At 48.0% G+C, this 25,597-nt stretch overlaps 2 protein-coding genes and 1 non-coding gene across 6 annotated transcripts in view; all 3 read right to left on the bottom strand.

Annotated features, from left to right (window-relative positions):
- Nucleotides 1–20: 20 nt before the first annotated feature.
- NXF1 (nuclear RNA export factor 1) lies at nt 21–15,183 on the bottom strand. 3 transcript variants are annotated; one of them, XM_063671761.1, is made up of 23 exons: nt 14,296–15,183; nt 13,431–13,648; nt 11,853–11,911; nt 11,559–11,745; nt 11,221–11,374; nt 9,980–10,063; nt 9,745–9,849; nt 9,542–9,622; nt 9,363–9,432; nt 9,130–9,218; nt 8,892–8,999; nt 8,177–8,286; nt 6,336–6,372; nt 5,162–5,230; nt 5,027–5,082; nt 4,312–4,419; nt 4,138–4,196; nt 3,912–4,027; nt 3,747–3,789; nt 2,777–2,849; nt 2,093–2,275; nt 486–546; nt 21–363 (listed from the first exon to the last, which is right to left on the bottom strand). In XM_063671761.1, exons 2-23 carry the CDS (start codon nt 13,436–13,438, stop codon nt 325–327), a joined length of 1,899 nt encoding a protein of 632 aa, XP_063527831.1. In that variant the 5' UTR covers nt 13,439–13,648; nt 14,296–15,183; the 3' UTR covers nt 21–324. The 3 variants fall into 3 exon arrangements, with proteins under 3 accessions (XP_063527831.1, XP_054296375.1, XP_054296376.1); XM_054440400.2 differs by lacking the exon at nt 11,853–11,911 and having other exon boundaries at nt 13,100–13,648; nt 13,962–14,793; XM_054440401.2 differs by lacking the exons at nt 13,431–13,648; nt 14,296–15,183 and having other exon boundaries at nt 11,853–13,001.
- Nucleotides 14,676–25,597, bottom strand: part of STX5 (syntaxin 5) — a 25,062-nt gene continuing 14,140 nt past the window's right edge. For both annotated transcript variants that reach the window (XM_054440405.1, XM_054440404.1), the window contains exon 11: nt 14,676–15,408. In XM_054440405.1, coding sequence (XP_054296380.1) covers nt 15,249–15,408 — 160 coding nt within the window. In that variant the 3' untranslated portion in view covers nt 14,676–15,248. The remainder of the gene's footprint in view (nt 15,409–25,597) is intronic.
- Nucleotides 23,791–23,892, bottom strand: LOC129009104 (U6 spliceosomal RNA). The gene has a single exon (XR_008492646.1). It is a non-coding gene; the product is annotated as a U6 spliceosomal RNA (small nuclear RNA).

The raw sequence follows: 25,597 nt of genomic DNA, 5'->3' as shown, positions 1-25,597 counted from the left end.
CCAACACGCAGAACACGAAATACAACATCACTGTTTTTATTAAAAAGTAAGGAGGTCCTGGGGTTAAGTACACAAAGCACCTAAGTCCTTCGGGTAGTTTAGTGTCAGTTCTACAAAGTAAGCTTTGGCTTCCTGGCACCAGTGAGGCTCAATCTTCTGAAGTCTTCCAGAAGGCAGGCGAGGAGAGGGATCAGGCAGCCCTCCCTCCCTGGGTCACAGTCACGGGGCGGCCTCGGGCCAGACAGGAGGAGATGACAGACGACAACCAGACGGTAATATCCAAGGACTATTTACAGGGGGGCTGCTTCTGAGGCATGACTACGATCACTTCATGAATGCCACTTCGGGGATCTCGCCCTTGGCCTGGAGAAAAATGAAGGTCAGTAGAGGCAGGCCTACCCTCCCCACTCAGCAACCCCAGCTAACCTGACCTCCTGGAGGCCCAGAGATCCTAGTCTTTTTGCCACTGTATTTCCAGACCTTACCTTGAGATGAGTGAAGGCCTGGGCAGATCTGGTGTAGTCCCAGTTGTTGTCCTGAAGGCACCTGGAGTGGAAGAACAGGCAGCTCTGTAAGAACTCTGACTCCTAAATCCCACTTGAAAGTCCACTCCATAAAAGCACGCAAGTTTGCCAACAAATATGTACATTCTTATACATCCTTGCACTATTTATACAAATGAGAAATTAGTAAAAGTCCAAATGTTCTACCAATGGCTTCTCAAAGCTAAGGAATATGAAATAGCTGTCAAGAAGCCCAAGATAGTTTTTACAGTGGTAGGGAAAGATGTTCATAGTATAAATGAAGAAACTAAGTTGCAGAACAGTATATGAAAAGGAATTTCCATTTTACCTTTAAAGTTTTTTATGGTAATTTATGCACAGGCAAATTTTTTATAGACTATCAGGTTTGTATTTTTCTGTTTTTTTTTTTTTTTTTTTTGAGACCGAGTCTTGCTCTGTCACCAGGCTGGAGTGCAGTGGCGTGATCTTGGCTCACTGCAACCTCTGCCTCCCAGGTTCAAGCAATTCTCCTGCCTCAGCCTCCCAAGTAGTTGGGACTACAGGCGTGGACCGCCAAGCCCCGCTAAGTTTTGTACTTTTAGTAGAGATGAGATTTCACCATGTTGTCCAGGATGGTCTTGATCTCTTGACCTCGTGATCTGGCCGCCTCAGCCTCTCAAAGTGCTGGGATTACAGGTGTGAGCCACTTTGCCCGGCCAACTATTAGGTTTTTTTAAGCAGCCAAAAGTTTTGTCTTTTAAAATTTCAGGAGCCCAGGCACGGTAACTCACACCTATAACTGCAGCACTTTGGGAGGCCTAGGTGGGCAACATGGCGAAACCCCATCTCTGCAAAGAAATATAAAAAAATTAGCCGGGTGCTGTGGCCTATGCCTGTAGTCCCAGCTACTCAGTGGCTGAGGTGGGAGAATCACCTGAGCCCTAGCAGTTGAGGCTGCAGTGAACTGTGATCACACCACTGTACTTCAGCCTGGGCATCAGAGTGAGACCCTGTCTCAAAACAAACAAGCAAGCAAATAAAAATTTGGCTGGGTGCAGTGCCTCACACCTGTGATCCCAGCATTTTGGGAGGCCGAGGTAGGCAGATCACAAGGTTAGGAGTTCGAGACCAGCCTGGCCAACATGGTGAAACCCCGTCTCTACTAAAAAAAAAAAAAAAATACAAAAATTAGCCAGGCATGGTGGCGTGCGCCTGTAATCCTAGCTACTCGGGAGGCTGAGATGGAAGAATTGCTTGAACCCGGGAGGCAGAAGTTACAATGAGCCAAGATCGCACCACTGCACTCCAGCCTGGGCAACAGAGCAAGACTCCACCTCAAAAAAAAATAAATAAATAAAATAAATAAAAGGTGGCACATGGCTATAGGCCCAGCTACTCTGGAGGCTGAGGTGGGAGGATAGCTTGTGCCCAGGAGTTAGAGGCTACAGTGAGTTATGATCACCACTACACTCCAGCCTGGATGACAGAGCAAGAACTTGCCTCTAAAAAAAAAAACTGTCAGGAGCTCTCATTATTTACTACTAGCCCTACTTCAATTCACCCCCATCCTACACATGCCCAGCACTCACTTCTGGGACCACTCGAGGTTCATGCCAGACTGGGTAGAGAATGCTTGCAACATTTCCTGCTGCTCTGGAGAGAGGGTGGGCACTGGGCTGGAGGAAGGCGTGGGTGCAGGCATAGCAAAGGCTCTTTGGATCTCTTCAGAACTGGCATTCCGCACAAATAGCTCGTCGTTTACAATACATAGCCTTGAGGACAAAGAGCACTTAAAAAGTTAGACAGATAGATAACGTCATCCTCCCAACATCGTTCCTATTCTCTGATTCTTTCAATATCCACAAGGTCCCCCTCCCACTCTTAGCTATTGTCACCTTTTATCATTTATCCCCTCCCATGGAATCAATATTTGGAAGGATTATCTACCACCAAACACACTAGAGTTCTCTCAACCCATGGACTTTAGCTTTTTTTTAATTCATCCTCACAACAAACTTAGGAAGTGAATATTGTTACATGAATTTTCAGATGAGGCAGCAGCCTACTTGCTAGAAGTGGTGGAGCCAGGATGAAAACCCAGACGGTACAATTCCAGAGCCAAGCTATTAACTGGCTCTTAACTACTATGTTAGCTTTCTCTGATTTCCTGTTGCCTTTCTGAAATCACCCCAAAGACTGACTCTACCCTCCAGTTACCACGCTGTTGGCCATGGATTAGGACTGGTATCCAATGTGAAAAGCAGAATACTTACCCTGAATTGCTAGCAGGAACAGCAATGAACGTCCGGGTGAAGGCTCGCAAAGAATCCCGGGACTTTCCGTCCACTGCAATGAGAACAGCAACGACACCTTAGGGTCAACTAGTGCTTTATGTTTACAAACAGCTTCTTGAATCATGGTCTTCGTTGATACAAAGAATCCTAGCAGGTCAGAGAGGGATGATTAAATATATAAGGGTGTAAGGGAAGCAGAGGTGGGGTGAAGGGTCAGGTCAGAAAGGACAATAGTAATAACTACGGCTGGGCACGGTGTCTCATGCATATAATCCCAGCACTTTGGGAGGCTGAGGTGGGCAGATCACGAGGTCAAGAGATCGAGACCATCCTGTCCAACGTGGCGAAACCCCTTCTCTACTAAAAATACAAAAATTAGCTGGGCGTGGTGGTGCACACCTGTAGTCCCAGCTACTCGGGAGGCTGGGGCAGGAGAACCACTTGAACCCAGGAGGCGGAGGTTGCAGTGAGCCAAGATTGTGCCACTGCACTCCAGCCTGGTGACAGAGTGTAACTCTGTCTCAAAAAAAAGTAATAACTACTAATCCACTGATAGCATCTGTATGCCAGGCCCCAGGCCAAGCACTTTGTAAGTCACTTCAGTTTACTTCCTACAGCACCACTATGAGATGGCTATTACTTACGCCATCTTACAAATAATGAATCTGTCTTGGAGGTAATGTTACTTGTCCACAGCCCCGCACAACCAAAACTAGGATGGAAACTAAGAACTGCCTGACTCCAAAGTCCTCCTAATCCCCAGGCTTTTCCCATATCCAGACAGGACAGGTGGAGAGGTAGGCCAAGCTAAGATGGCTTGGGGTCAGAATGGGAGAAGGAGCTCAAAAAGAAAATGGGAGAGAAAGTAGATGGGAAGCTAAGAGTGCTGAGGAAAATTCCAGCTGGGGGTGGGACCATGCTAAAAACTCAGGACTCTAAAGATTCTTACCTTCCTTGAAGACTCCATTGACAGAAAAACACAGCAGTGTGCTCTGAAAGAGAAGCAGCATCAGGTACAATGTACACTTCTCAGGGCCTGAGTGCCCCCCCTTGCCTATTAAATGCCACCCCCACCCCAATTCTAGACTTCTGTCAGGCACAAGCAGGAGCTTACTGTCTGGGCGCTTATGTCTACCACAAAGGAATTGACGTCGTGCTGGGTTTTGGGCAACTCATTGAGGAAGGCAACAACGTTGAGACGCGTGTGCTTCAGCAGCCGGAACCGCAAGGCTGTGGGTAGAGGAAAAAGCTCAGTGGTGCTGCCACACACTCCTGAGTTCTATGACTGATTCCTTCCCATGCCCTTTTCCCATCATATTTTGTTCATATCACACACTTACTAGGGTCTTTAAGCTTCTTCACATTTCTGCTATCCTTGAAATACTCGGCCAAGCTGCTTCTGGGGAAATAAAAGGAATGGACATGGTGTTCAGAGCAGTGCTGCCAGCAGGTGCTGCCCTGTATCTGCTGGGAAACCCAGTGGTCCCGGGCAGATTCTGGGATGTGATACTAACCGGGCAGGGTTCTGAGGAATGAAAGGAATGCTCAGGGAACAGCAGGCCCCATCATGGTAGGCATCCAGGAGCCCTTGCCGGTCTCCAGAGTCGTAAATTGCATAGTACCTATGGGAAAAACAAAAGAGAAAGTATGGGCTCTGTGGTCTACAGCCATAAAAGGACCCAGTAGCTCCCAAGAGTGAGTTGTGGCCGGGCATGGAAGCTCATGCCTGTAATCCCAGCACTTTGGGAGGCTGAGGTGGGTGAATAGCTTGAGCCCAGGAGTTCGAGACCAGCCTGGGCAACATGGCGAAACCCTGTCTCTACTAAAAATACAAAAAAAATGGCTGGGTGTGGTGGCTCACGCCTCTAATCCCAACACTTTGGGAGGAAGAGGCAGGTGGATCATGAGGTCAGGAGTTGGAGACCAGCCTGGCCAACATAGTGAAACCCCATCTCTATGAAAAATACAAAAATTAGCCAGGTGCGGTGGCACACACCTGTAGTCCCAGCTACTGGGGACGCTGAGGCAGGAGAATTACTTGAACCCTGGGAGGCAGAGGTTGCAGTAAGCCAAGATCACACCATTGCACTCCAGCCTGGGTGACAGAGTGAGACACTGTCCCAAAAAACAAAACAAAACAAAACAAAACAAAAGATTGATGTGTGCCTGGGTCTGCCCACCATTCCCCCTCAACCTCGGGGTGGGGAGGGGGCACTCTGGGATACTTACTGTTGCAGGAAGTGCAAGACCAGACTCTTCAAGTTTTCTGTTCCAAAATAGCTTCCCTGAAATGAAACAGGTATTACGAACATGGAAGCAGTATTCTCCCCACACACAAGTTCTTACTCTATCCATGCTTCCTACCTTGCAGGGCGGTAACGTCGTGGGGGCTTCAACATCAAAGGCAATTGGTGGGGGTAGCTCATGGCCATCCTGTGGAAAGGAAGTAAAAGTTGACAGTGTAGACTGGGCACAGTGGCTCACACCTGTGATCCCAGAACTTTGGGAGGCCGAGGCAGGCAGATGGCTTGAGCCCAGGAGTTTGAGACCAGCCTGGCTGGACAACATGGCAAAACCCATCTCTACCAAAAAAAATACAAAAATTAGCTGGGCGTGGTGGTGCGTGCCTGCAGTCCCAGCTACTTGGGAGGCTGAAGTGGGGGGATCACTTGAGCCTGGCAGGCGAAGGTTGCAGTAAGCTATGATTGCGCCACTGCACTCCAGCCTGGATGACAGAGCCAGACCCTGTCTCAAAAAACAAAACCAACAAAAAAGAAAGTTGACAGTTTAAACCAGAGAGAAAAAGGCTGGATGCATAAGTAGACTGAAGAACTAAGAGAGAAGGGTCAGAAGTAAAGTGTAAAAGCATCATGAAAAGTATCCAGGAATCCAAGCTGGGCGCAGTGGCTCACGCCTATAATCCCAGCACATTGGGAGGCCAAGGTGGATGGATTAGTTGAGGTCAGGAGTTCAAGACCATCCTGGCCAACATGGTGAAACCCCCATCTCTACTAAAAATACACAAAGAAATTAGCCGGGCGTTGTGGCACACGCCTGTAATCCCAGCTATTCGGGAGGCTGAGGCAGGAGAATCGCTTGAACCCAGGAGGCAGAGGTTGCAGTGAGTCACGATTGCACCATTGCAAAAGGGCCTGGCGCAAGTGGCTCAGGCCTGTAATCTCAGCACTTTGGGAGGCCGAGGTGGGTGGATCACCTGAGGTCAGGAATTCGAGGCCAGCCTGGCCAACATGGTGAAACCCTGTCTCTACTAAAAATACAAAAATTAGCCAGGTGTGGTAGCACATGCCTGTAATCCCAGCTACTTGGGCTCAGGAGGCTGAGGCAGGAGAATTGCTTGAACCTGGGAGGCAGAGGTTGCGGTGAGCTGAAATCATGCCGTTGCACTCCAGCCTGGGCGACAAGAGTGAAACTCCGTCTCAAATAAAAAAAAAAAAAGAAAAAGAAGAAGAAAACTATCCAGGAATCCTTGTGAGTGAGAGATACTGTGCTTGTTAGAATGAAAAAATTATGGACTTACCAGGCGTAGTAACTTGGGAAATCGTTCGCGAATGGCGCTGTCAAGAACGGGACAGAAGTGAGTGATGCTTCAGAGCCACCGTGCCTCCTGGGCTGCTCTAGGAGCAAATATACCAAACCCGAGGGACAGCCCATCCCATCCTGCTCATCCCTCCACTCCCTCCCAGCCTGTGCTCAGGGAAAAATGGCCCCCACTCCCCACCTGACCCGGGGCACCCAGACATGTACTGCCTTGAAGGTTGTCTCTTTTCTCTCTGCCTGACCCTGAGTGTCAAGGAGCAGTACTCCAAGCCCAGGCTTTAAGCCCAGGACCTCTTTCCCCTCCCTGCCCCCCTTACCTTCCACCTACTCACCTGTGCAGCCCCGGGAGGAGGGAATGGGGTGGGAGCCCAGGGGCTCCGCTGCCTCACCAGGTATCCATCAGTTCTGCCAGGTCTGGCCTTGGCCAAGACCCAAACACACCACAGGGATGGCACAGGATGTTGGGGCAGGGAGATGAGCAGGTGGGGCTCAGGAATAGGAGAGGCAAAGGAATAAGAAAGGAAAGGAAAAGGAGGAAAAAGAGAAAAAGGCAAGATGGGGCAGGGGCAAGGGAGAGATGGGGAGGTATAGGAGACAGAGAGAAAAAGGAAAGAGAAAGCAGAGAAAAAGGGAAAGAACTACAGGCAAAAAAGCATCTAGAAAAATGAGGGAGAAAAGGGAGAAAGACACCCTGACACAGCCCTTTCTTTCAGCTGCCCCATCCCTGTGGTCCAAGGTAGAAACAAGAAACAAATCCTCGCTGTGGTGAGTGGGCACTTGCTGCTGGCCAGGTCTCTGTCTGCTACCTGGGTCCCGATCTGAGCTGGGCGTGGGAAGCAAAGCAGCCATGGGGGCAGGAGACTCCCTCATAAGGTGTGAGGGTTCAGGCCCCTGCAGGATTGTGGGGGTGAGGGTCCATGCCCCACCTCTGTTGCCCCCAAGTTCTCTCCTGATGGCCCCTCTGCGACTGTGCCTGTCTTAGGTTGTTCCTTCCCTGAGGAATCTTACCCGTCTCTGGCTAACCAGCCATCCACCGGGGCCAAACAGGGTGATGTGCAGTGTGTGAGTGAGGGAGAGGCAGCGCCCCCTAGAGGGTCAGTTCTCTGTCTCCTTGGTAGCCTATGCCCCCGTGGCCTCCACGCCCAGCACCTGCCTTGGGATTCCCTCGCCTTCTGGCGGGGCCCCAGCTCTGGTCACATCTTGGGGAACCCAGGTTTCTTCTTCAAGGAGAGCCCAGCTCATAGCACTGGGCAAGAGAGACAGATTGCATGCCACCAGCCCCTAGGAGGCCTCAACCTCAGCATGCACAGCAACAGCCCTGGGCAAGTGGATCCTGAGCAAACGGTCCCTCTTGGCGCAAGGGCAAGAGGGGCCATCACAGTACAAAGGAGGGAAGGCCCATCTCAGTAGGAAGTCCCAGGTGGGGAGGGCTTCCTCAACCTATGGACACCAGGCTCTTGGCACAAGGCAACCCCATCTATAGGGTACGTACAAGATACCCTCTGGTTACAGTAGAAAGGGGAGATGCCTTTCCTGGAACAACAGGGTAGGGAGATTCTAGAAAAGGTTGTGTTCAGGAAGAAAGAGAAAGGCCACAGATCCAGCAAACAGACAGTCAGGTCAGAAGAGAAGAGAGAAGATCTCAGGACAAAGCTGGAAGACATAGACAGACCAAAGTGGGGAGCACGCGATCCTCCCAAAGGACAGGTGGTTCCAGCTCAGGGCTGCACATCTCCGCAGACGGGCCCTGGTCAGGATGCATTAGCTCAGCCTCCCAGGGGGTGAAGGTCCCCAGGAGGGGAGACACAGGCTACAACTGACCTGATGTAGGTGGACTGGTCTCGGAAGGTGTCACAAAGGGAGTTTCCATCGAGCCAGAGCTCTTCTAGCTTCAGCCCCTTTATCTTGTCCAATTCCCGCTCAGACTTCAACTGCAAAGGGTGGAAGGAAAAAAGGGAGGAGACCCTGGTGAAGACAGCCAGCTGGCTCCCCATACTCCCAGTCCCTACACTTAGCTCTGAGATATTTTTTAATCTTTTAAAAATTTTTTTCTTTTTTTTTGGGGGGGACAGGGTCTCACTCTGTCACCCAAGTTCAGTGCCGTGGCATGATCATAGTTCACTGCAGCCTCAAACTCCTGGACTCAAGAGATCCTCCCACCTCAGACTCCTGGGTAGCTAGGACTATAGGCATGTAACATCATGCTCGACTAATTTATTTTTTAAATTAAAAAAAATTTTTTGAAACAGGTTGCTTAGGCTAGAATGCAACGGCACAATCATAACTCACTGCAGCCTTGAACTCCTGAGCTCAAGCAATCCTCCCACCTCAGCCCCCGGAGCAGCTTGGACTAGAGGCGTGCAAACTCCTAGCCTTAAGTGATCCTCCTGCCTTGGCCCCCCAAAGTGTTAGGATTACAGTCGCAAACCAGCACATCTGGCCTGAGTTCTCTCTCTTGCCTCTTGCCATCACCGGACAAACTCTCTACACCCTCTACCCACCCCTTCAAAAATATAGCTGAGCTATCAATTCTCACTTCATTTCCAGAAAGGTTTAGGATCTTCAGGTTGGGCACCTTCTGAACAATGCTAGACATGTCATCCAGCCTGTATAGCCTGTTGTTGCTCAAGTTCAAGGACAATAGCTGTAAGGAGAAAAGAGTTTAGAAGAAGCACCACCACCACCAAGTGGATCAGAGACAAATCTGCCCTCCAGCCACTTCCCATCTAACGCACCCTGCTTCCTCATGCCTAATACTGGGCCAAAGGCCTTACCTCAGGGATGTTCTCTTCAATGATCCTCAGGGTAGCTGCCATACAGCTTCTGCGATTCAGGACAACGTCAATGTTCTGGGACACCAAATCTTCAGGAAGCAGAAGGGAAGGAAAGGGAAGACTGAGAGGGTTTGCCCATGCCAGCATTAGCAGTAAAACATCCTCAAACTTTCCCTCCCTGACAGATCCCACCTTGTCACCACCTATCTGAGAACTACTGCTGTCAACCATACCTGGGTCTGAACGGAGGCCCTTGAGGTCAAGGGCTTGTTGGGAGCCATCATATCGTTTGCTCATGATCAGCTACAGAGGAAAAAGAAGGGTTTAGTGGTCACTGGGTTTGTGTGTGTGGGGTGAGGGTGTGAGAAGTGGTAAGACTGGGTTGGAAACATCTAATTTGAGCCTGCCTCACCTTTAGCTGTTCTACTTGTTCTGGCTTCAGTTCATTCAGTATAGTGTGGGGTGGAGCAGAAGGGTTGATGATGATAGATATCTGGAGAGAAGACACAAAGGGCAGAGAAAACTCTAGGGAAGCCTAAGCCGCAAGACCAAGACCCAGTCCCTGCTCTGAACACCAACCTCCACCTCCAGCCAAGCCAGGCCCTTTAAACATACCCTTCGGTTCTCCCGATCCAAAATCTTATAGTTGACAGCCTTCAATGCAGAGGCAGTACTGGCGTCTTCAACGAAGAACTGGGCCCGTGTATTCTCATAGTGAAACTGCAAGAGGAAACAGAAGCATTACACTGGGAGTCCAGAGCCCTTGGGGAGGGGCATTACACTGGGAGTCCAGCTTGCCCCTTCGCCATCCCTGGTGCCTGGCCAGCCAGCCACTCAGGCCTTCTCTTACCTCAATAGGGGTGAAGGGCACACTGCACTTGCTCTGAATCATGCTCAGGAGCCATGCCTTGTCATACTTTCTGCCATAAGGAATCTAGAAATGAGAGAAAGAGAAAAGAAGGGAATGATAAGGCTGAATAGCAGACCCAATACGATGCCTTTTATACCTTCTACCAAACTTTAAAAGACTATCTAAAGAAAGGACCAGTACTAGGTTTTCTACTTGAGATACACATAGATTCTTTAACTAACTCCATTCTGTCTACTTACACTTCCTATTTTTTCCTAGTAACAGGGCCTCACTCTGTCACTCAGGCTGGAGTGCAGTGGTGCGATCATAGCTCACTGCAGCCTTCATCTCCTAGGCTCAAGCGATCCTCCTGTCTCAGCTTTCTGGAGTAGCTAGGACTACAGGCATGTACTACCATGCCCGGCTAATTTTAAAATTTTCTGTAGAGAAGGGGTCTTGCTGTATTTCCCAGACTGGTCTTGAACTCCCAGCCTCAAGTGATCCTCCACCTCGGCCTCTCAAAGTGCTGGGATTACAGGCATGACCCACTGTACCCAGCCCATTTACACTTATAATCCCTCAAAAAAAAAATCAATTTTATTTATTCTAAAGGTTCCAAGATATTATTTATACCTTGCCTGCCCCTCAGAGAACTCCAGGGACTCCAAGCCCCACACTCAGCCTGAGCCAAATGAAGACATCCAGAGGAATTACTCCCTCCCCCAACCACAATTTTCATATTTCTCTTCCACCCCTTCTCTGAACCTGCTCTAAGGTGTTGGAAGATACTGATTCCTAGGAGAAAACATAGATACTTGACTGTGGAGTAATCAGCTGACAAGAATAATTTTTGGGCCGGGTGCAGTGGCTCATGCCTATAATCCCAGCACTTTGGGGGGCCAAGGCGGGAAGGTCATGAGGTCAGGAGTTCGAGGCCAGCCTGGCCAATACAGTGAAACCCCGTCTCTACTAAAAATACAAAAATTAGCTGGGCGTGGTGGTGGGTGTCTGTAGTCCCAGCTACTCGGGAGGCTGAGGCAGAAGAATAGCTTGAACCCGGGAGGCGGAGGTTGCAGTGAGCCGAGATCACGCCACTGTACTCCAGCCTGGGTGACAGAGCAAGACTCCATTTAAAAAAAAAAAAAAAAAAAGAATAATTTATGTGGAATAAAATTAAACATCTCCACTCTCAGCGTGGCCTCCTATCTCTACTGTACCATCTACTTTCTCAAAGTACTCACTGTAATCTTGAACCAGTTCTTTGAGGTCCCATCCTGGCTGGTGCCAGCCCCTCCTCTCTCTGGAGGAGCTCTGTCTCTCCGCACAGTAACATGAATGCGATCTCGATCATGCCAAGCATCACCCCGACGGTTAGGTCGGGTGGTATAGGGGTTGCTGTGGGTAAGCAGAGAATAAAATGAGCATAAATGCTAGGAAAGTCTTCTCAAAGACCTTCCTGCACTGTTAGTGGGACTACAACTAAGATTGTAACAGGTGGGAAAGGAAATGACATGGACAGTAAAAGGGCCATATAATCTCATGAGCCACTAAATTCAAACCAGACCAACTGGTCACTCACTATCGTACTCGGGGACCATCCTGAGCGTCACTCATTGCCACATCTCCATCATCTTCCTCAAGGCGGGAAGACCGAATACCAGAACCGCCTCTTCCAGACCTACGGTTTCCTTCACCATATTTCCACCGGAAGGGACCCCGGCCTTTCTTCTTTCTTTGAGGGAAATTAACGCGTTCATCATCGTGTTCTAGAGTTAGAAACAGGAACACAGATTAGAAGTAAGTAACTGGTCCGGCTTGGTGTGGCAATCATAATTTCTAGTACGCTGAATGAACTATTGGAAGAGATACATACTAACTACAGAGGCCATCTCCATGCAAACTCCGCTGCCTATCCACAGGAAAGAACCCTCTCTGTGGGAGGGCAGCATCAGGGAAAAGTTACTGGAAAACTGTGTAGGGCTTTTGAAAAACGAAGTAGAAACTGGAATTAGAGAGAAGCAGGATGTAGAAACGTGAGACCCAAAAGTGTAAATGAACACAAATCAGACCTCTGAAAGCCACCTGAAATCTGCCACTCAGTACTTTGTCTATACAGTACAGATGCCAGTTACAAATATGACCAGTCTAAGGATCCTCTAAAAATTCCCTTGTTCTCAAATTGCCACTTTCAAGTTTTGTGAGGAGCTCTTCGTTTCCATGGCCAGAAATGTCCTTTAACTCAGGAGACAAATTCTAGACTCAGGCTCTAGTGGCAGTGCCAGGCTAGGGTGCTTAACCAGGGAACCTGGAATGCTCTCCAGGAAGATGACCTTCTGATTCATGCTGTGTAGGACTGGCGTCTTAAAAAAGGTCCCTAACTCCCAAAAGAGGTCTGCCTAATACCGAGCACTCTGTAAACAATGAATCTCAACAAATGACCCTAGGGAAAAAGAACATAGAAGACGCAGCTAACATTCACTGAGAACTTTCTCCAGTGCCGGCCACTATGCTTCAGGCACTTGATAGGAGGAATGATCTCATTTCCCCTCCCCACACACACTCTTAAGAAATACTGTTGTTATTCCACATTAAGGGGGTGGAAAACGAGAGTTTTAAATTCACGGTTTCAACCTCCACCACGCACTCCTAACTACTACAGAGAACTAACACCCAGTGTAGTGTTCAGACTAGAACATCCACTTGATGTGTAAGTCTCGAATATTAAGCCAAAGCCCAGGCCCGAGGGTTCAAGACCGACTGGACGCAGTAAAAAATAGGGCACCAGGGCAGCCGACGAGCAGGGCACTAACTCACATTAAAGGAAGAGTCAGGCCGCCAAACCGAACTGACAGGCATCAACCACCCACAAAGTTCAAAGGAATCCCGTCACCCTACCCCCGAGCCATCCGCTCCGAGCCGCAGGTCCCCCAACACCAGGATTCCAGCAGGAATCCAGGAGTCAACAACTCGGGTGTCCACCTCGAGTGCCCGGCCCCCGCGCGCCGCTCCCCGCGGACGCCGGGCCCCTAGCGGCCTCACGCCCCGGGGGCTGAGGCCTAGGCCGGCGCCGCCCACCCGCGCCCCAGATAGCCGGTTCCCGACCCGAAGACCAGCACTTACCGCTGTACGACTTCCCCTCGTCCGCCATGCCACAGCGAAGAGCAAGAGAGGGCTCAGGCACTGGCCGCTACGCCGGCAAACGACCGAACTCCCAAGCGCTCAGGAGCGAAGTGCCCCTACGCCGGGCGCCACCGCATTTATATACAGCAAAGCACGTCGCGCGTCGCTGACGTCCCAGGCTGTGGGCGGTGCCGCCGCCCGGAGAAAGCACCACCCCCCTGCGCATGCGCACACTTAAGGCCGTCGCGCGAGGGGCGGTGCCTGGCCCTCCACGCCCCGCCCAAGGCCTGAGCTTACGGAACCCGGGCTGGCAGCCAGCATGTCCCCGCACCTTTTCATCTGTCCGCTGACGCTGCCCTGGCAGCTTCAGAGTTAGTGCTAGAGCAGAGTGCTGCCGCTGCAGCCCAGAACTCAGCGAGGAAGGGGGCCGCACAAAGGGCTTCAGAGGAATGGAGACCGCGCCTCCAGGTGGGAGTGATGGCTCAGACCCCTACCGGAATCTAGCCAGTGTTTCAGCTCGGCTCCTTGTCTATGCCTCGCTTTCTTCGCCTATAAGATGGATTAACAAATCACGAAGTTGAGAATTAGAATGTGAGCTCGAACGCTGACTAATTAATGGCTTTTTTTCCTCGAGGGCTTGACTCGGCAGGTACTATGCCTGGCACATACTAAAAACTCAACATATATTTGTGAAATAAATGAATTTCTGTTTTATGAATTTCCCCCACCCCGCCCTGAGTTGCTGAGTCAAATGAGACGACATCTGTCAGGGGTTAGGCGAGCATTGTCTTCACAGACCTTCCATCAATGGCGTCCCCTACTAGAAACCCATCGTGTCAACGGGGCAGACAGTGAAGCTCACCAGCAGTGGCAACTTGCTGGAGATGCCAAGGAGGAGGACATTTTAAAATATCAGGGCATTGGGCTCTCCTAGACCCCCAAAAGCACCACCACCAGCCCCTGATTGATTGTTGTCTCTATAGCTTCAACTTCCTTTGGAATGTATGAGACAGGCACTCGAGTGACCTCAGAATGTGGTTGTGAGTCTCGGTCAGGAAGAACAAAGCACATTAATCTCCCTGGACGGTGGGTATTCTGGGCAGGTGTCTCCTCCATTCTCTGTGACTGGCTTTGATTTGGTGAAGTGCTTGGAGGGAATCAAAAGCCTCAACTGGAGTTGGGAACAAATTCTTCACCTTCCATTCCTGGCAGCAGGCAGAGCTTCCGCCTCGCTTAGCTCAAGGAAGAATTACGGCCAAATAGTTGGAGGATACAGATGAAACAGGTCCAAACACTGCTTGAGATAGTTCTGGAAGTTGCCACCAATCAGGGACCCCCTCTGGGATCCTGCTCCCCTGTGTGAAAGGAAGTTTCCACGCTAATGAAGTGTTGCAACACTTGGTTCTCCCCTGCCTAGAGGCAGCTGTGTGTCAGAGCCCAAAACAGCCTGCGTCAGCAGTGATACCTGGCAGAGCCATTAGCCCAACCCTTTCAGTTCTGGTACTGGGCAGTGGGCTCTCTCCACTCGCTGCCTACGCCCTTCGACGCTCCCACCCAGAAATGATGACATGGCTAGTGAGGCTGACAGTCTTGCTGTAATTGGGAGAAAACGGGCTGCAGCACATTTGGCAGATTGAGAGTCACCAGCAGCCAATGTCGGGGGTTGTGCAGGCAGCTGAAGGGCTCAGGGCTCCCTGCCTCACATGGTGAAAGAGGAAGAAAGAGGTCAATTGGGAAAATTGGTCCCTGGGGCTGCTTCCTCTCTTCACTCACAGGAAGGTGGATAAGGGCATCATCTCCCTTTGCTGCCAACACTTCCTTTGGGAGAGGCTGGAGAGGGTTTATAAAAATCTCCTAGTGGAAACAACCTCCCCCACTGGCCCCCAGCTGGCCTCTGCTCCCTTCCAGTCACTTCACAGTGGAGTTCAAATCTAGAACCCTGTGTGTTTCATAGGCCTGAGGGTGGTGGGGGAAAACAGGGTGGCCAGAGGCAAGGGGTGGGGGATCAGGGGCAGTGGCCATTCTTAGCAGTTCCAGGGAAACAGGGCCTTTCTCCCAAGTACCCTGCACAGGCTCAGTGGCAGCACTGGCCACTTGCCTTCCCAGGAAGGTCCCAAACCCCCACAGAGTGCCTCATAGTAGAGAGGGTTCAAGCAAGGAAGACCACAAAGATGATGAAGAAGACAATGAGGATGAGGAAGATTTTGACCATGAGCCACCGGTTGGAGGTGACTGACTGGAAGTACTTGAGGATCTCTGAATGGGCGGCCTCAACGTCCAGCTGGGCTCCTAGCACGTTCTCGTCGATCCTGGGGACAAGGCCGGGAGAAGAGGAAACAAAAGGACACTGGATTAAAAAGAATGCTGTTGAAGTCCATTTATTGACATGGAAAGATGGTCACAATATGATCCCATTCTTATATATATTTGTGTAAAGAAAAGGCTTTGGAAGGATACTATAAACAAGTTATTTCTGGTTTGAAAACCAACTCTGCCATTTATTAGCTTAAGACTCTAAGTTAGTCTAACTTCAAGCTTCATTTTCCTCACCGGCAAAATGAGGATAACCCAAACCCTACCTTCTCTCAGGCTACTGTCAGTCTTCAATGAGTTAGTATAAAGTCCCTAACCCACAAGAGCCCCGGAAATGTCAGTTACAATTTTTGCTCGTCAGTATTTACATTTTTATCTGGTGAGTATGTATTATATTTATTGTAAGGGGAAAAATGTTCACAGATCATTACAGTCAGGAAATCATGGTTCTGAGTGAAAAAAGAAAACGTAATGACATGGACAGGAAGTCAGGGGATAAAAAAAGCTCTATGGCCAACCATGGTGGCTCAGGCCAGTAATCCCAGCACTTTGGGAGGCTGAGGTGGGCAGATGGCTTGAGCTCACGAGTTTGAGACCAGCCTAGGCAACATGGCAAAACCCCATCTCTGCAAAACATACAAAAATTAGCTGGGTGTGGTGGTGTGACCCTATAGTCCCAGCTACTCGGGAGGCTGAGGTGGGAGGATAGCTTGAACCCAGGAGGTTGAGGAGCTTGATGCTGCAGTGAGATTGTGCCACTGCACTCCAGCATGGGTGACATAGCAAGACTGCCTCGGGGGAAAAAAAAAAAAAACCACCAAAGAAAAAAGGTATATGGACCCTAGTTTTGGCCAGGCTGTAATCCTAGCACTTTGGTAGGCCCAGGCAGGAGGATCACCTGAGCCTAGGAGTTGGAGACCAGCTTGAACAACATGGTAAGACACTGTCTCTATTTAAAAAAAAAAAAAAATTAAATAAGTATATCAGAGGATGTGAGTAGATTACATGCAAATATGATAAGATTTTATGGGACTTGAGGATGCATGGATTTTGGTTTCCTCTGGGGCTCTTGGAGCCAATGCCCCATAATACCAAGGGATGAGTGTGCTTAGTCTGATAGTTAGCACCTTGAACAAGTGATTCAATTGACATCAGCAGTAAAGGGATAATCTCATCAAGTGCCTACTAATGTAATCATCGCAGCAAAAGCATTTAACCTAATTTAATCAATGTTAGATTTAATTTAACATTGAACAAAAAAAGTTGATGTCATGAAAAATAAAACAAAAGGCACACTGAAGACACATCAAATACAAAATGTGAATCTTCCTGGGTCTTAAATTGAAAGAAAAAAAAAATAAAAACTTTTGTTTTAAATATCAGATGGGGGCCGGACATGGTGGCTCACGCCTGTAATCCAGCACTTTGGGAGGCCGAGGCAGGCCGATCATGAAGTCAGGAGATCGAGACCATTCAGGCTAACACGGTGAAACCCCATCTCTACTAAAAATACAAAAAATTAGCGAGGCATGGTGGCGGGCACCTGTAGTTCTGGCTATTCGGGAGGCTGAGGCAGGAGAATGGCGTGAACCTGGGAGGTGGAGCTTGCAGTGAGCCGAGATCGTGCCACTGCACTCCAGCCTGGGTGACAGAGCGAGACTCCATCTCAAAAAAAAAAAAAAAAAAAAAAAAAATCAGATGGGGAAACGTGAACATGGGCTGATAACTGGATCATGTTGGAGAACTGTTAATTTTCTTAGCTTGAAAATGACATTATAGGCAGGGCGTGGTGGCTCACACCTGTAATCCCAGCACTTTGGGAGGCCAAGGTGGGTGGATCACGAGGTCAGGAGATCGAGACCATCCTGGCTAACATGGTGAAACCCCGTCTCTACTAAAAATACAAAATATTAGCCAGGCGTGGTGGCGGGCGCCTGTAGTCCCAGCTACTCAGGAGGCTGAGGCAGGAGAATGGTGTGAACCTGGGAGGCAGAGCTTGCAGTGAGTGGGGATTGCGCCACTGCACTCCAGCCTGGGAAACAGAGCAAGACTCCGTCTCAAAAAAAAAAAAAAGAAAAAGAAAATGACATTATGGCTGTTCAGGAGAATGCCTTATTCTTAGCATGCTGTAGTATCTAGGGATAAAACAGCATGAAATTTGCACCTACTTTCAAATAATTTGGCAAAAGAAAGAGGGGAAAGGCTGAGCATGGTGGCTCACGCGGATAATCCCAGCATTCTGGGAGGCTGAGGCGGGCGGATCACAAGTTCAGGGGTTTGAGACCCGCCTGACCAACATGGTGAAAACCCGTCTCTACTAAAAATACAAAAATTAGCTGGATGTGGTGACGTGCTGTAACCCCAGCTACTCAGGAGGCTGAGGCAGGAGAACCACTTGAACCCGGGAGGCGGAGATTGCAGTGAGCTGAGATCTCGCACCACTGCACTCCAATCTGGGTGACAGAGCAAGACTCCGTCTCAAAAAAAAAAAAAAAGAGGAGAAAAAAAGTGATAAAATGTTAACAATTGGTGGCCAGATCTGGCCCATGCCTGTAATCCCAGCACTTTGGGAAGCCAAGGTGGCTGGACTGCTTGAGTTCAGGAGTTCAAGAACAGCCTGGAGAATATAGGAGACTCTGTCTCTACAAAAAAATTTAAAAATTAGCTGGACATGGTGGCATGCACCTGTTATCCCAGCTACTGGGGAGGCTGAGGTGTGGGGATCACTTATGCCCAGGTGTTTGAGGCTGCAGTGAGCCATTATTGCGCTACTGCACTATAGCCTGAGTGACAGAGTGTCACCTTGTCTCAAAAGAAAAGAAAAAAACAAACATGAAAACAAAAAAAGTGAGTGACTACAGGTGAAAGGAATATGAGTGTTTATTGTGCTATCCTCCCAACTTTTCTGTAGTTTGAATATTTTATGAGGTGAAAAGGAAAATGACTGAGCAACATTAGATCAGTGGTTTTCACACCTTAGGAAAAATAAGAATCACCTGTTGAATTCTCAAATATAAAAATTCTCAAGTGTCACAACCAGAAATTCTAGGTTGGGGCCCAAGAATCTGCATCCCAAAACACTTCAGACTTAAATCAGTGGTTTCTAGAGCAAGTGCTGAAACCCAGATCCACTGGCATGCAGGGAGGAAGCATATGAATGTCTACACATATTTTAAAGATTGCATCCTTTCATAAATTTATTTTGTATATGGTTGCCCATAAATTCTACTTCCTTATTTCCCTTTTATGCTCCAACATACTGTAAAATTGCTAGTGAACCAGTCCACTGAAAATACTGGCACTGATCCAATTAATTCAAGCCCCTCCTGACTCAAACACATCCTTACCTCAAACTTTCTTTCCCAGGAGCAAGGAGAAATAACCACTCCTTAAAATTCCTCTACCCCAAGTTCTAAGGACACATTTCTCTCTCTGCTTTCTTCTCTCATCTTCCTCAACCTTCCTCCTCAGTCTGGCCAGATTCTTCCCTTCTCTACATATCCCCTGACTACATGGGGGATCTGTCCTGACCTTTTTTTCACTTTACCTAGTCTCTGGGTGGTCTATGCCCAGGGTTTCACCAAGAGGCCACTGTCCTAAGTCCTTACCTCTAGCACTGCCTTCTCTTCCAAACATCAGAACATGAAATGCCCTACTAAACTTTGTCATTTAGCTGTCCCATGAAGTCTGAGGCACTCAGCACATCCAGAACAAACCTAATTCTCACCCAGCATCAATCCACTTGCTTCTTCTTATGTTCTCTCCCTGACACCGAATTTCTTGCTGTGACACACAGGTCATCTGTGACCTGGCCTTGCCTCTCACCACTCCCCTAGCCATGCTGAATAATTCTGCACTCCTGAATCTACCAAGTTCTTTCTCATTTCTGTGCTGTTTTTTCCTCACATGGAACAGCTTCTCCTTTCCCCTTTTTGGGCTGGCATTCCCTTCAAGTCTTAGCTTGGTATCACTTCTGCGAAGGCCCCTAGGCCCCATCTAGGAGCAGTACCTACTCTGAGTTCTCTCATCCCCTTTTTTTTTTTTTTTTTTTTTTTAATAGAGACGGGGTCTCTGTGTTGCACAGGCTGTCTTGAACTGCTGGCCTCAAGTAATCCTGCCTCAGCCTCCCAAAGTGCTAGGATTACAGGGATGAGCCACCGCACCCAGCCTCATCCCCTTCTCTTTTTGCCCTATCATACTGAGCTGTCACTGTCAACTTATGTCTCTCCTACTAGTGAGCTCCAGGAGGACCAGAATGGTCTTTCACCCTTTTATCCTCAGACCCAGCAGGATTAGCTCACAGCAGCAACAAATGTTTGCTAAACCAATGAGCAAACACATGCTAACAGTGAAAAATACTTATGACACTGTTTCAAGGAAGACTAGAATGTAAAGTTGCCTATATGCTATAACTTTATTTTAGATGTATATAGATTGAGGAAAGAACTCAAATATCTTTTTTTCTTTTTTTTTTTTGAGATGGAGTTTCGCTCTTGTTGCCCAGGCTGGAGTGCAATGGTGCGATCTCAGCTCACAGCAACCTCTGCCTCCCGGGTTCAAACCATTCTCCTGCCTCAGCCTCTGGAGTAGCTGGGATTACATGCATGCGCCACCATGCCCGGCTAATTTTGTATTTTTAGTAGAGGCGGGGTTTCTCCATGTTGGTCAGGCTGGTCTCAAACTCTGGACCTCAGATGATCCGCCCGCCTCGGCCTCCCAAAGTGCTGGGATTACAGGCGTGAGCCACTGCGCCCAGCCCTCCATATCTTTTATAATTCTGTTTCTCTGACTCTACAATAACATTCTTTTTTTTTTTGGAAACGGAGTCTTGCTCTGTTGCCCAGGCTGGAGTGCAGTGGCGTGATCTGGGCTCACTGCAAGCTCCGCCTCCTGGGTTCACGCCATTCTCCTGCCTCAGCCTCCCGAGTAGCTGGGACTACAGGCGCTGGCCACCACACCCGGCTAATTTTTTTGTATTTTTTTTAGTAGAGATGTGGTTTCACCGTGTTAGCCAGGATGGTCTAGATCTCCTGACCTCATGATTCGCCCGTCTAGGCCTCCCAAAGAGCTGGGATTACAGGCGTGAGCCACCACACCCAGACTTAATATTCTAATGTTCAAAATACAACATAGCTCAAGGAGCTATGGTGTTTATGGCCTAACTCTGCAAGGGGTTCCCTAGGTCTCAGCTGAAATAGATAAAAATCAGTCAATTAGGCCGGGCGCGGTGGCTCACGCCTGTAATCCCAGCACTTTGGGAGGTCAAGGTGGGCGGATCACGAGGTCTAGGAGTTCGAGACCAGCCTGGCCAATATGGTGACACCCCCATCTCTACTAAAAATACAAAAATTAGCCGGACGTGGTGGCTCGCGCCTGTAGTCCCAGCTACTTGGGAGGCTGAGGCAGAAGAATCATTTGAACCCAGGAGGCGGAGGTTGCCACTGCACTCCAGCCTGGGTGACAGAGTGAGACTCCGTCTCAAAAAAAAAAAAAAAAAAAAAACAGTCAATTATTAGCCAGGCATGGTGGCGCATGCCTGTAATCCCAGCTACTTGGGAGGCTGAGGCAGGAGAATCGCTTGAACCTGGGAAGCAGGGGTTGCAGTGAGCCAAGATCGTGCCACTGCACTGCAGCCTGGGTGACAGAGTGAGACTGTCTCAAACAAACAATAACAACAACAAAAATCAGTCAATTCTCCTGACTCTAGGATCAAGACAGCTGTACTCACAGTACCTTATAAATGGCTGGTGCTCAACATATAGTAGTTGAATAAACAAACTTTCTTTTAATCAGTGGTTCCCAAACCTGGATGCTTATCAGAACCCCCTATGGAATTTGTAAAAATGAAGCTGCCTGAAAGCCCACTCCATTCACATCTCTCGAATCAGAATCTCCAAGTGTTTTCTTTTACCTTGGCCAATTAAATGTGTGAGGCTGCTTGGTGGATTGATGTTCAGAAACCGGCTTTATACAAATGTAGGTGCTCACTCAGTTTCACATGATCAACAACGTAGGGTAAAAGCACTCTGCTAGATACCATGGGGAATAAAGATCAATCAGGGTTGGACCCCGGCTAAAGGGATAAGAGCAAGTGGGCAGGAGTGGACTCCTAAAACCTCCTACACCTCCTCTCCCCTATCCTCTCCTCTACTGGCTTTTCTTCTTAATAAGCTGAGAAGACTAAAGTGGTCTGAAGATAAATGCCGCTCCACCCCTAGCATTGCTACGATAGCCTCTGTCTTCCCACCTATCGCCAGCTCCTCTTAGAGCCAAGCCTCGATTTATGCCCTGGAGCCCACTTCCTTTCACCTTCTCAAGGACATCATTTCAAGAATTCTCCCATCTTTCTCCTATATTATCATTTTTAAATTTATCTGTTGCATCATTCCCATTGGCATGCAAACATACCTTTATTTTTTCTCAGCCTTTTAAACCCTCTAGGCTCCCACCAGACATATTTGAACAACTTGAGCACGCACAATAATCATTGCCCTAACTAATAATAAGACAAACAATACATTAAAACCTATAATTAAAGCCTATAGTGATGCTCAGAAAAGAGAAAGAATTTAATTAATTTACTTGAGATGGAGTTTCACTCTTGTTGCTCAGGATGAAGTGCAATGGCACGACCCTGGCTCACTGCAACCTCCACCTCCTGGGTTCAAGCAATTTTCGTGCCTCAGCCTCCCAAGTAGCTAGGATTACAGGCATGCACCACCACGCCCTAATTTTGTATTTTTGGCAGAGATGGGTTTCACCATGTTGATCAGCCTGGTCTTGAACTCCTGACCTTAGGTGATCCACCCACTTCTGCCTCCCAAAGTGCTGGGATTACACGTGTGAGCCACCGCACCTGGGACTCTTCCTTTTTTTTTTTTTTTTTTGAGATGGAGTCTCACTCTGTTGCCCAGGCTGGAGTGCAATGGTGCGATCTCGGCTCACCCAACTTCCGCATCCCGGGTTCAAGAGATTCTCCTGCCTCAGCATGCCAAATAGCTGGGATTACAGGCATGCGCCACCACACCCAGCTAATTTTGTTTTTTTTTGTTTTGTTTTGAGACGGAGTTTCGCTCTTGTTGCCCAGGCTGGAGTGCAATGGCGCAATCTTGGCTCACCGCAACCACCGCCTCCCGGGTTCAAGTGATTCTCCTGCATGCGCCACCACGCTCAGCAAATTTTGTATTTTTAGTAGAAACGGGGTTTCTCCGTGTTGGTCAGGCTGGTCTCCAGCTCCTGACCTCAGGTGATCCGCCCACCTTGGCCTCCCAAAGTGCTAGGATTACAGGTGTGAGCCACCATGCCTGGCTTTCTGATTTAATTTTTAAAAAGCTATTAAACAGTTTGGGGACAACTGGGAAAATGTAAACACTCACTGGATATCACATAATATTAGGAAATAGTTAATTCTAACAGATCGGATAACTGGGTGTCTTTTTTTTTTTTTTTTTGAGATGGAGTCTTGCTCTGTTGCCAGGCCAGAGTGCAGTGGTACGATCTCGGCTCACTGAAACCTACACCTCCCAGGTTCAAGTGATTCTCCTGCCTCAGCCTCCCGAGTAGCTGGGACTACAGGCACGCACCACCACGCCCAGTTAATTTTTCTGTTTTCAGTAGAGATGGGGTTTCACCATGTTGGCCAGGATGGTCTTGATCTCTTGACCTCGTGATCCACCCACCTCGGCCTCCCAAAGTACTGGGATTACAGGCATGAGCCACCGCGCCCAGCCAACTGGGCGTGGTTTTTATTTTATTTATTTTTTATTTTTTAGGACAGAGTCTCGCTCTGTCATAACACTCACTGGATAATACATAATATTAGGAAATCATTAATTTTCACAGACATAACTGGGTGTTTTGAGAGAGTATCACTCTGTTGTGAGTGACACTCACTGAATAATACATAATATTAGGAAATCGTTAATTTTCACAGATAGGATAACTGGGTGTGGTTTTTTTTTTTAATTTTTTGAAACAGTCTCGTTCTGTAGCCCAGGCTGGAGTGCAGTGGCACAATCTCGGCTTACTGCAACCTCTGCCTCCCAGGTTCAAGCACTTTTCCTGCCTCAGCCTCCCAATTAGCTGGGACCACAGGCATGCACCACTATGCCCAGCTAATTTTTGTATTTTTAGTAGAGACGGGGTTTCTCCATGTTGGCCAGGCTGGTCTCAAACTCCTGACCTCAGGTGATCCGCCCACTTTGGCCTCCTGAAGTACTAGGATTACAGATGTGAGCCACTGCGCCCAGTCCGTTTTTTATTTTTTTATTTAATTTTTAAATTTTATTCTAGTTTCAGGGGTACATGTGTAGGTTGGTTCTATAAATAAATTGCGTCTTGGGGCTTGGTATATGTATTATCTCATCACCCAGGTAATAAAAAATACGGGAAGCTTCACAAATTTGTGCCATCCATGTGCAGAGGCCATGCTAACCTCTGTATTATTCAAATTTTAATATATATCCTGCTGAAGTGAGTACTGGATGTGGTTTTTAAAGAGAATTTGTGTATTCTTAGGAGATGCATGTTAAAATATTTAAAGATTAAGTATCATGATATCAGCAACCTACTGTGAAATGGTTCAGAAAAATAAAGATAAAGCTAATCTGGCCAACTGTTAACTGTTGAATGTAGGTTGCAGCTATATTAATGTTTATTATGGTTCTTTCAACTTACTGGTAAACTTAAAATTTTTCTTTTAAAAAATTTTTTAGAGACAGGGTCTCACTCTATTGCCCAGGCCGTAGTACAATGGCACCATCATAGCTTATTGTAACCTCCTACTCCTAGACTCAAGTGATCTTTTCTGCTGAGCCTCCTAAATAGCTAGGACTACAGGCATGTCACCATGCCAGGCTAATTTTTCATTTTCTTGGAGAGATAGGGTCTTGCTATGTTGTCTAGGTTGGTCCCAAACTTCTGGCCTCAAGCGATCCTCCCGCCTTGAACTCCCAGAGCACTAGGATTACAGGTGTAAGCTACTTTGCCTAACCCCCAAATTTTCATAGAAAAAAACAAAAAAAGAAAACTTCTGATTAACTTCCTCCTATCAGCTATTACTTCATTTCCTTTCTCCATTTTGAAGCAAAACTCTTAGAGCTGTCCATTCTCCATCCTGGCTAACATGGTGAAACCCGCCTTTACTGAAAAAAAAAAAAAAGGAAGAATTAGCTGGGTAAGGGTGTGGTGGTACATGCCTGTACTCGGGAGGCTGAGGAAAGAGAATCGCTTGAACCCGGGAGGCGAAGGTTGCAGTGAGCCGAGATTGCGCCACTGCACTCCAGCCTGGCGACAGAGCAAGACTCTTTAAAAAAAAAAGAAAGAAAGAAAGAAAGAGCTGTCTATTCATCTATTCCTACTCTTTCTAATTGCTCTCTCTCATTCTTGTTTGTTTTTCTGTTTTGAGACAGAGTCTTGCTCTGTCACTCAGGCTGGAGTGCAGTGGCGGGATCTCGGCTCACTGCAACCTCAGCCTCCTGGGGATGACAGGCACACACCACCACGCCCAGGTAATTTTTTGTATTTTCAGTGGAGATGGGGTTTCACCATGTTGCCCAGGCTGGTCTTGAACTCCTGGCCTCAAGGGATCCACCTGCCTCAGCCTCCCAAAGTGCTAGGATTACAGGCAAGAGCCACTATGGCTAGCCTCATTCTCTCTTAAACGCCACTGCATTCGAGCTTTTGCTCCCATCCCTCTATTGAATCTGACTCAAAGTCACCAACGATATCTACATTGCTGAATCCAATGACTATTTCTCACTCCTCGAGGCTCTGCTTCCAGTAATGCCTGGGTACCTCCTATTATACCAATCATTCCATAAATTACATAAACCACAGAGGTAATACAAAAAACAATGATCTTAGTTCAGCCAAGTTAACTGCCTGTGAAAACAAAAAAGTCAACATTCTTTATAGAAACATAATCCAGAATCTTCATAATATATCAATTATAACATGCACGATAAAATCCTCAATTAGTAGATATACAATGAAACAGGGAACTGTGACCCATACAGAAAAGGCAATTAATGGCACTATCCCTAGGATAATCCAGATGATGAGAATTAAATTTTAAGGCAGCTATTATAACTGAGGGAAAATATGCTTGTACTCACTAAGAAGGTAGTAAATCACAGCAGAGAAACAATCTCTAAAAAAGAACCAAGTGTAAATTTGAAACTGAAA

This window comes from Pongo pygmaeus, chromosome 9 (genome assembly GCF_028885625.2).
Source record: "Pongo pygmaeus isolate AG05252 chromosome 9, NHGRI_mPonPyg2-v2.0_pri, whole genome shotgun sequence".
NCBI classification, from domain to species: domain Eukaryota; kingdom Metazoa; phylum Chordata; class Mammalia; order Primates; family Hominidae; genus Pongo; species Pongo pygmaeus.
This window is presented reverse-complemented; position numbering and strand designations above follow the sequence as displayed.

Bases quoted from the DNA above. Each gene is read 5' to 3' on its own strand.
- NXF1 (XM_054440401.2), bottom strand. From the start codon at position 11,928: ATGCTGCCCTCCCACAGAGAGGGTTCTTTCCTGTGGATAGGCAGCGGA. The intron at 5,231-6,335 runs GTAAGTCCATAA...TCCTTTCCACAG, and splicing joins TTCCCAAGTTACTACGCCTG to GATGGCCATGAGCTACCCCC. The intron at 4,028-4,137 runs GTAAGTGTGTGA...CTCTACCCACAG, and splicing joins GAAGAAGCTTAAAGACCCTA to CCTTGCGGTTCCGGCTGCTG.